This window comes from Oculina patagonica, chromosome 6, assembly GCF_052425735.1.
Source record: "Oculina patagonica isolate OP01 chromosome 6, crgOcupat, whole genome shotgun sequence".
Taxonomy (NCBI): domain Eukaryota; kingdom Metazoa; phylum Cnidaria; class Anthozoa; order Scleractinia; family Oculinidae; genus Oculina; species Oculina patagonica.
Genome location: NC_135763.1, coordinates 22,598,339 through 22,611,956, shown reverse-complemented (window position 1 = coordinate 22,611,956; position 13,618 = coordinate 22,598,339). Strand labels below are relative to the sequence as shown.

The window sequence follows — 13,618 nt, the reverse complement described above, 5'->3', positions numbered from 1 at the left end:
TAGATTTAACACAACCAGAACCCAGCGTCGTATTGAGAATAGACACATTCTGAAAATTATAATAAAAGCTGTTTTGTTCTGCTGCAAGCAGTGTATAGCACCGCGAGGAGACCATGAAGATATGTCAGGAATGGGAAATCCGGAAACTTTCCGTCTCTGCTGTCCATACTTTCTGAGCATGATGGATTGTTGCAACGTCTTTTGCAAGCTCCAAGGGACAAATCCGCTCAGTAAATGTCTTCACAAATTCAAAACGAGTTCCTTTCTGTGTTAAGCAAAATGATTTTAAATGATATTTTGTTATCATGGCAGACAAAGCTACGCCGCACATGCTGGAAAGCGAAGTCTCTGTCTCAGGTTCATGGACGAGGGAAAAAACACTCGCAAAGAATTCATTGAGTTTGTGCACATGGCCAATGTCAGCGGTCATAGTATAGCTACAGCTATATTGCATTCTCTTGACGAGAAAACAGCTGGATGCTACTCATATCCTTGCCCAAACATAAAATGGTGCTGCAGCAATGTCTAGTGAAAATGTTGGCTTTCAAAAACGATTCCGTGAAGTTTCACCTTTGGCAATGTATTCACACTGTGCAGGACATTCATTGAATTTTGTCATTGTTCACTCGTGTAAGATTCCGCTTGTCAGGAACACAATTGACAAAATGAAGGAAGTTCGACTTTTCTTTAAGTACAGTCCAAAAAGAGAGGGACTCCTAAAATCAGTATTATCCAAGGAAGTATCACATGCCGAAAAGCGAAAGCCACTTCTGAATCTCTATGCAACACAATGGGCTGAGAGGCATTCTGCATATAGCCACTTCTATGCATCATATGTATACATTGTGTACTCTTTGGAAGTGATAGCCCATGGCCTTCACCAGGATGATGGCTATGATCACGCACAAGGAAACTGGGCTTCCAAGACAAAGCGAGATGCATCTGGGCTGCTGGCTTCCATTACGAGCTTCGATTTCATTCTGTCCTTTGTGATGGTATACGTCATATTGTCGCATCTGGATGGCATCAGTACAAAGCTGCAGAGTTACGTTCAAGCAAAGACATATTCCAAACATATGAAATGGTAACAGAAGTCACTCAAGTATATCGTAAGTTAAGAGATGATGTTGTGGTACATTTCGGAAGGTGCTATGTGCAAGCTGTGCAAATGGCGGAGAAAATTGGAACGACGCCTGAAATGCCATGTATTGCAAAACGCCAAATTCATCACTCAAACACACCAGCAGCTACACTGGAGGAGTACTATAGACTAAATTTAACTATTCCATTCCTGGACCACATATCTAATGTATTTGAGCAGCAGTTTACAGGTTTGTCTGCCAAATGTGGAAGTCTGATCGGATTGGTACCAACTGTCCTGATGAGCGAGGATGTTGAACCTGACTTTGAAGAGGTGGTTAACACATATACCGACGATCTCCCCTCTCCGGAGCTGCTCCACCATGAATTGTTCAGGTGGAAGCAGTACTTGAGCGACAAATTAGATGACAATTTACCATCAAGTATTGCTGAAACTATCAAGATATGCGACCAGGCATATTTTCCGAACATATGTCTTTCTCCAGATAGCAGCTACAATTCCTGTAACAAGTTGCGAATGTGAAAGGAATTTCTCTGCACTGAGGAGGTTGAATACTTTTAATCGTGCCTGTATGGGCCAGTTCGGCACATATTTCTTATAATGGGGCCTGTTCCGAACTGAAATTTTGTGTTAATTTTGTGCATTTACCGAGTGGGGACAAAGTCCAAGTTATGACATGTTGTAAAAGATACGTGTGGTCGAACACGTTGCGTTTATGGAATAGATCGTTCATTTTCATGGTCCTTCGAGTTGGAGATTGGATTTGGAGAAACAGTATCGACGATTGGTCGAGCAAAAGAAGTGTTGGATCCGTTTATTGCTGCGAAGAAGTTGGTTTTCGCATATCGGCGATTTGGCGCCAAAACACATCAGCTCCTTGATCGAGTGGAACTTCTGTGAATGTGCAGAAACTGTGTTGTTGCGATTATTTGAGGTCAGTGAAATTTATGGTGTTTCAAAATGTCGAAAGAATTAGAAGCTATCAAGAAAAAGAGAAAATTCCTGAGAAAATCTGTCACAGACACGTTGAAGTTAATTGACGAAGCCTTGTCACAACAAGATAATAATGCACGAGTTCAAGTGTTGAAAGATAACGTCGCTAGTAAGTGGAATGACTTGCAGAAAGTGTAAGCCACGATGTGCACAATGTTAGAGGATGAAGAGATCGATACGGAATGTGCGAGTCATAATGACTACGAAGTGCGTGTAATTGAAAGCATGGCGAAAATGACAAGTTATTTGGCAAGTAAACATGTTCCCGAAGTGCAATTGTTAGGAAGCAATCCACCCGCATCCCAGTCGTCCTCTCAAGTACAAGTTAAGGACGGTGCCTACTAATAACAAAGTATTTTTGCCCGGCCGATGACTATACAAGAAATGTAGATGTTACCAAGGGCTACTAAAATTCAAAAAGAAAATTGGGGGTAGCCACGCAAATTTTCGAGATAATTAGGTTTGAAATCTGGAAAAAAGTGCTGACGTGGCATTTTAAAATAAAGTAAAGCTAAATAGAATTTCCTTGCAAATTCCATTTGAAATTGGTTTTTCATGAACAAAATCAACATTAAATATAACAATATTTACAATAACTAGCAAATAATTTCTTCGGAACTGCGTGATCCATGTTTTTATTAACAAAATAATTGCGTTTGAGCCATTTTTGACTCTAGCAGCTCTCACTTGCACGGCCAGAAAATCGGCCTAAATTTTTTTTTCACTTAATGAAAAATTAAACATGTGCTCTATAGACTTACCACTTACATTTTATAAAATAAAAACTAGGGGTCACCACGCGTTTTTAAAAGTTATACCAGTTGTTTTCAGGGTCTATGAGATCGCTTTTGGGGTCTGTTACATTTTTCCTATCCTCTCCCTAGCGAGTTGAATATTTGCATCTCGCGCGTGCACTACGCCATTTGTCACGGTTAGCAGTTTGCGGGTAACTATTTAGCGCTTAGCGATTTGTTTTTAACTGACTGTTAATGTGAGCCATATTCAGTGGTTAGCGGTCAATGGTTACTGATATGTTGCTTTTCCGCAGTTCCTGGCTTAGGATATGTCCATAAACTGGATTTCGTCGCAGAGAAAACTTTCTTGATTTTTAGTCTCGCGCTTGGTCGCGTAGTTGAATTCGTCATTTTGAGCGAGCAAATTAATTAAAAGCGCGCGCGCCCAGTGTGATCGATGCATTGCGTGATGCGCAGAACAAGTGCGCAGTAGCAATAGGAGGCACCGTCCTTAAGCTACCCAAGATCAATCTACCAACCTTTGACGGAAATGTTCTATACTGGCAACCCTATTTTCAGTCGATAAAAGTTTCGGAAGTTGACAATCCGCCGTTGGCAAATGTCCAAAAATTAGAGTATTTGATGAGATCGCTAAAAGGGTTCGGCTGCTGAAGCGGTGAAAGGTTTTGCAGTGGTACAAGCGAATTACAAGCCAGTTTTGGAAAGCCTGAAGGAAAGATTTGGGCATGCAAGGTTAATACTTGATGCGCATGTAAGATCCTTGATACATTTGCCACGTTTGACCTCTGATGATGCAACCTCCATGCGTAAATTCTACGATGAAGTGATAGGTCACGTTCGCTCTGTTGAGTCCATGGGTGAAAAGTTTAATTCTGAAATTTTGGCTCCAGTTCTTGTGCCTCTAATAGTTGACAAGCTGCCAAAAGAAGTTGTGGAAAAATGGGAATTAGAGCTTGATGAGGAGAAAGCTAAACAGGACTGTGTGGAAGTGAAAACACTGTTCGCTTTCTTGGAACAATTGATTAGAGCCAAAGAGTCTTCACAGACTCCTTCTCTTGATTCGAAAGCTTCGTCAAAGGAAAATCCTGGAAATCGTGAAGGTCGTTTCAAGTTTTACCGGTCACAAAAATCATCCACCTTTGCATTGTGTGCGGCAACGCAAGAGAGCAAGTGTGTCGTTTGCTACAAAAACCATGGTTTGAAGTCATGTGTCACTTTTCTGTCATTGCCTGTGAAAGAAAGATTCAGAAAAGCAACGTCTAAAGGCCTGTGTTTCCGATGCCTTGAATCTGGTCATAGAGCTGAAGTGTGCCAGAAACCTCCATGCAAGCATTGCCAAGGCAGACATCACAGTCTCCTGCATCAGGATTCAGCTCGTCCTCCCTTGGAAGTAGTCAAAGTGGAATCACCCCCTGAATTACCACCCTCGTCGTCAGGTCCTGCTGTGTCGTCCCCAGTTGTGGCAAATTCTGTTGCAGTGAGCTTAGGTGGAAAGGTGATTCTGCAGACTGTGCCAGCTATTTTGTGTGGATCAAATGGTTGTTCAAACGTTGTGAGATGTTTCTTTGATCCTGGTCCTCAAACATCGTTTGTTCGGCAGAGTGTAATTGATGAGCTTAGTCTTGATGGGAAAAGTGTTAAAATTGCTGTTTCTGGATTTGGTGGAGAGGCCACCAAGAGCACTTTGCGGATGAGAATTGCGTTAACTGTGGCACCTATTGACAAATCAGGACAGCCTCAATGTATTGAGGCACTTACTACACCAGTACTATGCCGGCCAGCTGAAGCTGTTGATATTCACCATCAAGATGGTCTCACCTTCGAAACATAGTATTTCCTGAAGAATTCTCTAGAGAGGAACAGGAGATTGATGTGCTTATTGGCTTGGATTTCTATTATTCCTTTGTGACAAGAGACATTGTAAGAGGGGGTTCCAGTGAGCCAGTTGCAGTTCACACAACTTTGTGTTGGGTCTTCTGTGGACCAACAGGTGGTCATGACGAAGAATGCACTGTGTCTATGAATGTTCAAATTAGTGTTGAGGAACAATTGAATGAAACACTTTAAAAGTTCTGGGATTTGGAGTCCATTGGTGTTAGACCTGCTGAAAGTTCAACTTCTACTACTCATGCTGAAGATGTGGTCTTGAAGAAGTTTAAAGAGACACTAACGTACAACGATGGTCGCTATGAAGTATCCTTACCATGGAAGGAAGATCGTGTTTCATTGAAAGATAATTACCGGCAAGCGGAAAGAAGGTTGTACAATCTAGAAAAGAAGCTGCTTCATGAGCCAATGAAAGCTGTGTCATACAAAGAAGCGATTAACAAGTATGTTGAGAATGGTGTTGCTGAAGAAGTACCTTGTGATGAAATTACACTGACAGATGGGCGTCCTGTGTTCTATCTTCCTCATCACGCGATCATTAGAGAAGACAAGCAGACAACCAAGACAAGAGTCGTGTTTGATGCATCAGCGAAAGATAGTAATGGTGTCTCTCTGAACAGCTGCTTAGAGCCAGGCCCAGCATTACAACCGGATTTGGTCGGAATTCTTCTCCGTTTTCGAAAGAATGTTGTTGGTATCATGGGTGACATAGAGAAGATGTTCTTGCAGATTCGGTTAAAAGAAGAAGACAGAGATTCACACCGGTATCTGTGGAGAGATTTGGACCCCCAGGCCACGCCTAAGATTTACAGAATGACCAGGGTCACATTTGGAGTTGTTTCCAGTCCGTTACTTGCCATTGGCACTATTCAAGAGCATGTGAAAAGTTGTAAAGAAACATTCCCTGTTGCATCGAGTGAAATCTCGAGGAACACTTATGTTGATGACTTTGCTTCAGGGAGAGACAATGTTCAGGAAACACTGAAATTACAGCAAAGTGCTACTGAGCTTATGCAGAAAACTGCTTTAAATTTGACAAAATGGTCAAGCAATTCATCTGAGCTTATGGAGGCCATACCAGAGAGGGACAGAGCAGCAGGTAGTCTTGTCAGCCTGGAAAGTGGTCTAGCAGCAGAACATCCAATCACGAAAGCATTAGGATTAAAGTGGAATACATGCACTGACAACCTTGTCTTTGCAATTGATGTGGACATTGTTAACTCGAGATTGGTGGCGTCCTTAGCAGCAAAGATATGTGATCCGATTGGTTTAATCACACCCTTTTTAGTGAGGTCAAAATTAATTCTTCAAAGCTTGTGGACCAAGGGTGTTGGATGGGATGAGGAAATTCCCATGGAAGTCTCATTGAAATGGAATCAGTGGGTTCTAGAGCTTTCTGAACTTGAACACCTTCAAATTCCTAGATGTTACACTTATTTTCCATTAAGTCAGAACCCTAAAGTGGAGCTGCATGCATTTAGTGATGCGTCAGAAGTTGCTTATGCCTCTGCAGTTTATCTGAGAGTTGTTGGTAAAGATGGAAAGGTATCTACCAGTCTTGTAATGTCCAAGACCCGAGTGGCTCCTGTAAGAAAGATTACCCTTTCGCGCTTAGAGTTGATGGCTGCTGTAATTACTGCTAGACTTTGTACCTATGTCAAAGGTGCAATCGATTGTCCCATTAGCCGCATTGTTTGTTGGACAGACAATTCTTCAACGTTACACTGGATCAGAGGAGCAGCCTCACAGTGGAAACCATTTGTTGCTAATCGCGTTATTGAAATTCAGTCGTTGTTGGATCCCAGTGTTTGGAGGTATTGTCCAGGACTGCAGAACCCAGCTGATCTACCTACCCGAGGTTTACCTGCAAGTCAGTTAAGAGAGAGTCATTTGTGGTGGAAAGGACCCTCTTGGTTGCAAGAGTCCGAAAAAAGATTGGCCCGAGGATTTAAGGTCAAAACCTTCCAGTGAAATTGTTGACCCAGAGAGGAAGAGTAAAGCTAGTGTCAGTTGTGTTGTGCAACCCAAAGAGCCATTTATTGATTTCACAAGGTTCAGCAAGTATAGTCGCTTGCTAAGTTGCTTGGATCAGAAGATTCGTTAGCAACTTAAGAGTGAAAGAAGAGGAAAGAATTGACAGCCCTTTAGCTGGTTTAGAGATACAAAATGCAGAAGAATGGTTGATATCTCATGTACAAGAAGAAAATTTTCCTGAAGAAATTGCGTCATGTAAACAGCATGATCCAGTGACAAAAAGCAACCTGGCCAATCTAAACCCGTTTATGTGCCCGACTAGTCGTTTTCTTCGTGTTGGAGGAAGAATTCACAAGTCACTGTTACCAGAAGAGGAGAAGCATCATATAATCTTGCCTTCTAACCATCCTGTTGTTAGGTTGTTGATTGATGATTTTCACCGCCGTGAACTCCATACTGGAGTTGAACACACTTTGTCAGTTTTGCGACAGAGATTTTGGGCGATCAAAGGACGATCGACCGTCCGTCAAACACTAAGGAACTGTGTTATTTGTCGCCATTACAAAACAAAGCCCTTTGGTCAGCGGATGGCACCACTTCCCGAAGACAGAATTAAGCCTGCACCACCGTTCACTAATGTGGGTCTAGACTTTGCTGGTCCTTTGTATTTGAAAGACAGTGGTGAAAAAGTCTATATCTGTTTATTTATTTACCCGTGCAGTCAGAGTTGGTATCTGATATGACAACTGAGCGATTTCTCCTTGCTCTGAGCCGCATGATTCATAGAAGAGGAATGTGCAGCATTATTTGGTCAGATAATGCAAAAACGTCCAAGGCTGCTAACAAGGAGCTACAGCGATGGTGGGGAGTATTGGAATCAGACCAGACCCAAACTGCTTTGTCTGAAAAGAAGATTCAATGGAAGTTCATTGTGGAAAAAGCCCCATGGTGGGGTGGGTTTTATGAGCGGCTTGTCAAGAGTGTCAAAACGCCACTGAAGAAACTATTCGCCAAAGCAATGTTAGACGCTGAGCAGTTAAGTACTATTTTAACTGAAATTGAAGCACAGCTGAACAGTCGTCCTCTTATTTACCTTGGTGCAGACCCTGATGACTACAGTGTGATTACCCCTGCACAGATTCTGATTGGCAGAAATCTTCAAGCGTGTCCGAATAAAGACACTCGTGTTTCAGAACAGACGTCAGGAGCCCTCACAAAACGTTTTCAGTATCATCAGAGGCTTGTAAATGGATCTTGGAAGCGTTGGCATGCAGATTATCTGAAATTCCTCACACCTCTCAAGAAGTGGTATAAGATTGGTCATGAAATCCGCAATGGTGACTTGGTCCTAGTGAGTGAGGATCGTGTAGCTCGGGGTCAGTGGTCACGTGCACGAGTGGAAGACACCCACACAGGCCGCGATGGTCTTATCCGGTCCGTTACCCTGCGTACCTCACCTGGAAGTCTTACCCGTCGTCCAGTGCAGCGGTTACACCTGTTTGAAACCTGTGATGCTGACTTGGCTGCTGAACTTAATTGAACTTTATGAGACCTAATTGAACATTTGAGTTGAACTTTATTGAACTTTGCTGATAGTTACATGTAGTGATGCACTCCCTGCATCGGGGGGGGAGGATGTTCCGAACTGAAATTTTGTGTTAATTTTGTGCAAGGGCGTTTTGTATTTACCGAGTGGGGACTAAGTCCAAGTTATGACATGTTGTAAAAGATACGTGTGGTCGAACACGTTGCGTTTATGGAATAAATCGTTCAGGGCCTTTCACAAAGGTTCTTTATCTATTCGCGCCAGTCCCTTACCAGGGTGGGTATAAATGAGAGCCGAGCATCTCATTTTGGCCAGTTCACGTAAGAATCCTTCGCTTCTGTTACCTGATGTGTTGTAATGTTGAATGTTCAAACTCCTGCCCTGGCCACTGTCTCTCAAGCCTAAACATTCCTTCGACCCCTTTACACTTCTGCAGCTAATAATCCAGATCCAAGTCCTGCACTATCTGGTAAAAGTGGCATCATGCATTTGTGAGTTTTAGCCGTAGACTGGCTTGTTTTTTCCTACCCCGTGTTTCCAAGTTATGTGTGATATTTGTCTCACAAACATCAGGTTTGAGTAGTGCTTTTTCTTCGGTTATCTTGAAGTTTGTACGCTGCTTTCTTTAAGTTTGCACTATTGTCAATTTTCATCTTATGCGTGCTTTGCCTTGCAAAACAGGTTTGTGAGTACTTTTCCTCAGCTCCCTTTGAGTTTGTACGCCTATGTTTTTTATTGTACTGAAATGCATACTTCGCCTACAAACAGTGGGTTTGTGAGTGCTTTCCATCAGTGGGCGACCACAAATGATGGAGATCAGAAGAAAAATCCTTTCGAATAAAAAGCCATGGTAGCAGTGCAAGGACACCAGGGCAAAGGGTTTTAAAAGAACTCAAAAACGTATGTCGAAAGCACTAAAGGAAAAGTTAAATACAACTAATCTAAGACAGGCTATTGACGAGAAATCTTCTCTACTTTCGTGAATACCGGCAAAGCAACCGACTATGCCGCTGCTGTAACAGCATTCAATGAATATTTTCCTCCCAAACTCACTCCAGATTGCAATTTTGGTGTAGGCTTTAACAACCAGTCAAACTATGTAAAGCGTGAGTTGCTTGATAAAAGAGAGGAGTAAACAGTTGCTCGCTGCCTTTGAGTCCCTTAAGCAAAGCATGGCTGAAGCAGGAACATTGGCATACTTTGACAAGTGTGCATCGACCAAAGTCGTTGCAGATGCAAGCCCTGTTAGCCTTGGAGCTATGTTAATGCAAAATCAAAATGGCGCATGGGTACTAATCTGCTATGCAAGCTGCAGCCTCACAGCAGATGGAGAAAGAGACCCTTGCCCTCGTTTGGGCATGCGAGAGGTACTACGCGTACATTTACAGGATGAGATTAGATCTAATGACCGATCACAAGCCCCTGGAAGGGATCTACTGACCCCGTTCCAAACCCTGTGCCCTACAATTTCCGGGTTGTGTATGCTCCAAGAAAAAGCAATGTAGTTAATCCTCTTTCCTGCTTGCTAAGTCAGAACAAAGCAACACGAAGTAGAAGAGTATGTTCAATTTGCAGCCACCAGTGCCACACCTGTGGACCGGACCACAAGAGAAGTTGAAGAAGCATCTGCGGTGAATGAAGAGTTGATAGCTCTGAGTGAAGCAATCAAATGAAATGTAAGGCCTATGCACCAGCTGCAGGGAACTGTGTGTGATCGGACAGCTAATCCTAAGAGGTACCTGTTTTGTACTGCCAAGCAAGCTAAGGCACCAAGCAATCTACTTTGTACATAAGGAACACTTAAGAATTGTTGGAACAAAGCAGAATTTGAGAAGCAAAGTATGGTGGCCTGGTATGGATAAGGCAGTAGAGAAGTTTTGCAAATCTTCATATGGATATCAACTGGTTGCATGTCCAAATTCACCTGGGCCGTTGACATCAACGACATTGCCGGAGGTTCCTTGGCAAGACCTGGCTGTAGAACTTCTAGGACCACTCCCATCTGGACACTCAATACTAGTTTTTATTGTCTATTATAGTCGTAACTATGGGTATGCAATCACGACATCGACCACTACTGTGAAAGCAATTGACAATCAAGAAAGAGATTTTAGCCGCCGTGGTCTTCCTGTAGCGTGGTGAAAAGCGAGAGTTCTTCTGCTTCGGGTAGCTCAGCCAGCTCACCTGATGTACACAGTGCACTTCGAATCAAGCCTGAAAATTTCTCGGGTGGTTCAGGGAAAAATTGGCTGGCTTGGCTGAGGAAATTTGAAAGTATTGTGGCACTTAACAAATGGAATCAGGAACTGCAATGTCAGATATTTGAAGGTATTTGAAGGGTCTTGCCGAACAAACGTATTACAGTTATCTGACGAGTCAAACCAGCAAGTGGGTGACAGTCAGGGGGGCCGTGAGAGATCGTTTCCACCCCAAGGAATCTTGTCAAGTGCATATTTCTACCTTACGGGCCAAATCGAGACAAGCCAACGAGGATTTGCATAAGTTGTGATGTGATATTTCTCGTCTCGTTGAGCTAGCTTACCCTGATGACCCCCCGGAAATTTTAAGTCGTACCGCCAGAGATTTTTTTGTGGGTGCACTTACGCCAATAAGCTTGCGCGAAAACGTTTTGGACCTGGGCCCTAATTCCTTGGATGAGGTCTTGGCTGCTGCACAGCGCTATGAATCTAATCAGAAAGTCCTGGAAAAAGGAAGTGCCCAAGTGCTTACCAGAAGCTCAGAAGAAGAAGAGGGTGCCTCTTCAGCCAGTTACAGCGCCTTTCAGACAACTTTAAATCCTGGTTCTCAACAGGGGACTCAAAAGCCCCAACCATGGGCAAGAGAGTTCTTTGAACAACAAGCTGAAATTCTACAGAAACTGAAAAATATTCCTCATGGGGGACAAGAATCACGTGCCGGGAGGCGTGAAGGTGTGGAATCTATACAAGGCCCCAGAGCATGTTTTAAGTGTGGCAGCTTGACTCACTTAATCCGCGATTGCCCATCGCAGAGCATTCCATTCCAGGGAAACTTGAGAAGAGCGGGGCGCAACCAGAAGTGACCCCGCCCGGACCCTCTCAAGGTGCATTTTTGGACTGCGAAGTAATGGTGTCAGATGTCGAGCTTATTGGACACTGGTGCTCAGGCTACAATTATCAGTGACATACTGTATTATCGTGTTAGGAGCTGTGCGGAGAAACTCTTGCCTCAGCAAAAGTCCTTCCTTGGAGCTAACAATATGCCACTTGATATCCTGGGGTCAGTAAAGGTGACAATTAAGCTCGGTGGTATTGTAGCGCAACACATGGTGTTTGTTTGTGGGGTCCTAGCACAAGAAGTATTAGTTGGCAAAAATTTTCTTAGGACCCACAAATGTGTGCTTAACTTTGACACTGAGACTGTCAATACTAAGGAAGGACCCAGCAAGATGGTCTTTGGGCATCTTGTCAAGGTTTGCAGAATCACAGTGGCCGAAACCGTAACGTTGTTACCAAACATGGTTTCAGACATACCTTGTCAGGTACAGGAAGCAAATGGCTTAGATGAGTTAGTGGGTGTGCTTGAACCCTCAGACAAGTTCACAGAATGATATGCAGCTGGAGCACTTCGAACTGCAGTAACCTTCAAGGGTGGCCGAGACCCGGTTCGAGTTTTCAATCCATCCAACCAGCCAATAAGGTTCTATAGGTGCAGTAAGATAGGAAGTCTCCACCCATTGGAGAGTGAGTGGGAGTTGTCTTAAGAGGGCAGTACAAGTATGGACTACAAAATTGTCTCTTCGGTTTCCTCTGAGAAAGATGCGAGTGTTCTACCTGGAGTTAAATGGTGCAGTACAGTACACACGGAAGAGTTTGAAGGCTGCTGCAAGTCCATGGAAGTATTATTCCCAATCAAAGGTCTAGCCACCCATGCTAACTGTGTCTCGAGAGGACCGATGGATTTAGTACTGCAAAGGGAGTGCACACACCATTGACACAGGTTCCGCACAACCAATCCAGGTGCCACCCCATAGAGTCCCTTTTCACAAGAGAGGAGAAATACGTCGACAAGTCGACGAGATGCTGGAGGCACGGATAATTGAGCCTTCCGAATCTCCATGGTCCTCTCCAGTTGTGTTGGTAGCCAAGCCTGACGGCAGCCAGCGTTTTTGTGTTGATTACCATACTTTGAATTCCGTTACCAAACGTGACCTGTATCCGCTTCCTCGGTGTGACGATATATTGGAGAGCTTGGCAGGAGCGCAGTGGTTCTCCCACCTTGATCTTCTAAGAGGGTACTGGCAAATAGGTGCTGATGTGGAAGACCGTGAGAAAACAGCCTTTGCAACACCGGATGGCCTTTACCAGTTTTGTCGATTGAGTTTTTGTCTTACAAATGCACCGGCTTGTTTCATGCATGTTATGCACATTGTCCTCAAGGCTTTATGCTGGTCAGGCTGTCTAGTTTATCTAGATGACATCATAGCCTTTGGTCGAACACTGGAGAAACACAGGGAGAGGTTCGCACTTGTTCTGTCCCGCTTGGCAGAGGCTGGCTTGAAGATTAATCCTAAGAAATGCAAGCTGAACGGGTTGTTGTGCTAGGTTGTGCTAGGTCACGTCGTGACTCGGGATGGTACATTTACTGACCCAGAGAAAATACGTGTAGTAAAGGAGTGGCCTGTACCATGGTTGGAAATTCCTGCTTCTCCAGTCACCGAACACCAGCTGGATGCTGGCGAGGATACTAGTGTGTTGAGTACTGTTTCTCCAGTCAGCGAACGCCAGCCGGATGCTTGCGAGGATGATGGTGTGTTGATTCCTGCTTCTCAAGATGCTGATGTCCCAGATTCTCCAGTCTCTGAAATTCCACATCAGCCTGAGACTCCTGTGGAGAGTAGCTCACCAGTTGCGGAACCAAGTCATAGACCAAGGCGTGAAAAGAGAGAGCCACCGTGGCTTAAAGACTATGTTAGAACAGTTGTGTGCTAGCTAGTCTAGCCCATGGACTTTGTTAGAACTTTTGCACGTTAAAGTTACTGAGTTCAAAGAAACTAATCCTGCTCTTAAGTGGGGCCCTCTCAAGAGGATTCCCATTGCCCAAGATGAAGGGGTCGACTGGAAGAAGGAGTTGAGAATATATGTGACTAAATAGCGAAGTATTGATCACACCACCATTGGTAAAAGCCCTGCTGAATTGTTGTTCAATAGGAAGATGATAGGGAAGCTGACAAAGCTACATGCTGATTACCGTTCAGATCCTGAAACACGGGATAGAGACACAGAGCTAAAAGCAAAGACCAAAGCATGTGCAGATCAAGCTGCGAATGTGAAACCATCAGATATTCAAGTTGGTGATCGAGTACTAGTGAGGTAAGAGAAA

The 13,618-nt window shown here is 43.8% G+C and overlaps 2 protein-coding genes across 2 annotated transcripts; both read left to right on the top strand.

The window, feature by feature from the left end:
• The first annotated feature begins 521 nt into the window (after positions 1-521).
• Positions 522-1,624, top strand: LOC144657931 (52 kDa repressor of the inhibitor of the protein kinase-like). Its single transcript, XM_078518270.1, has 2 exons — positions 522-1,084; positions 1,147-1,624. Exons 1-2 carry the CDS (start codon positions 522-524, stop codon positions 1,622-1,624), a joined length of 1,041 nt encoding a protein of 346 aa, XP_078374396.1.
• A 2,028-nt stretch (positions 1,625-3,652) lies between these two features.
• On the top strand, positions 3,653-8,251 carry LOC144657930 (uncharacterized). The gene is made up of 4 exons (XM_078518269.1): positions 3,653-4,615; positions 4,921-6,551; positions 6,833-7,349; positions 7,433-8,251. Exons 1-4 carry the CDS (start codon positions 3,653-3,655, stop codon positions 8,249-8,251), a joined length of 3,930 nt encoding a protein of 1,309 aa, XP_078374395.1.
• Positions 8,252-13,618: the final 5,367 nt, after the last annotated feature.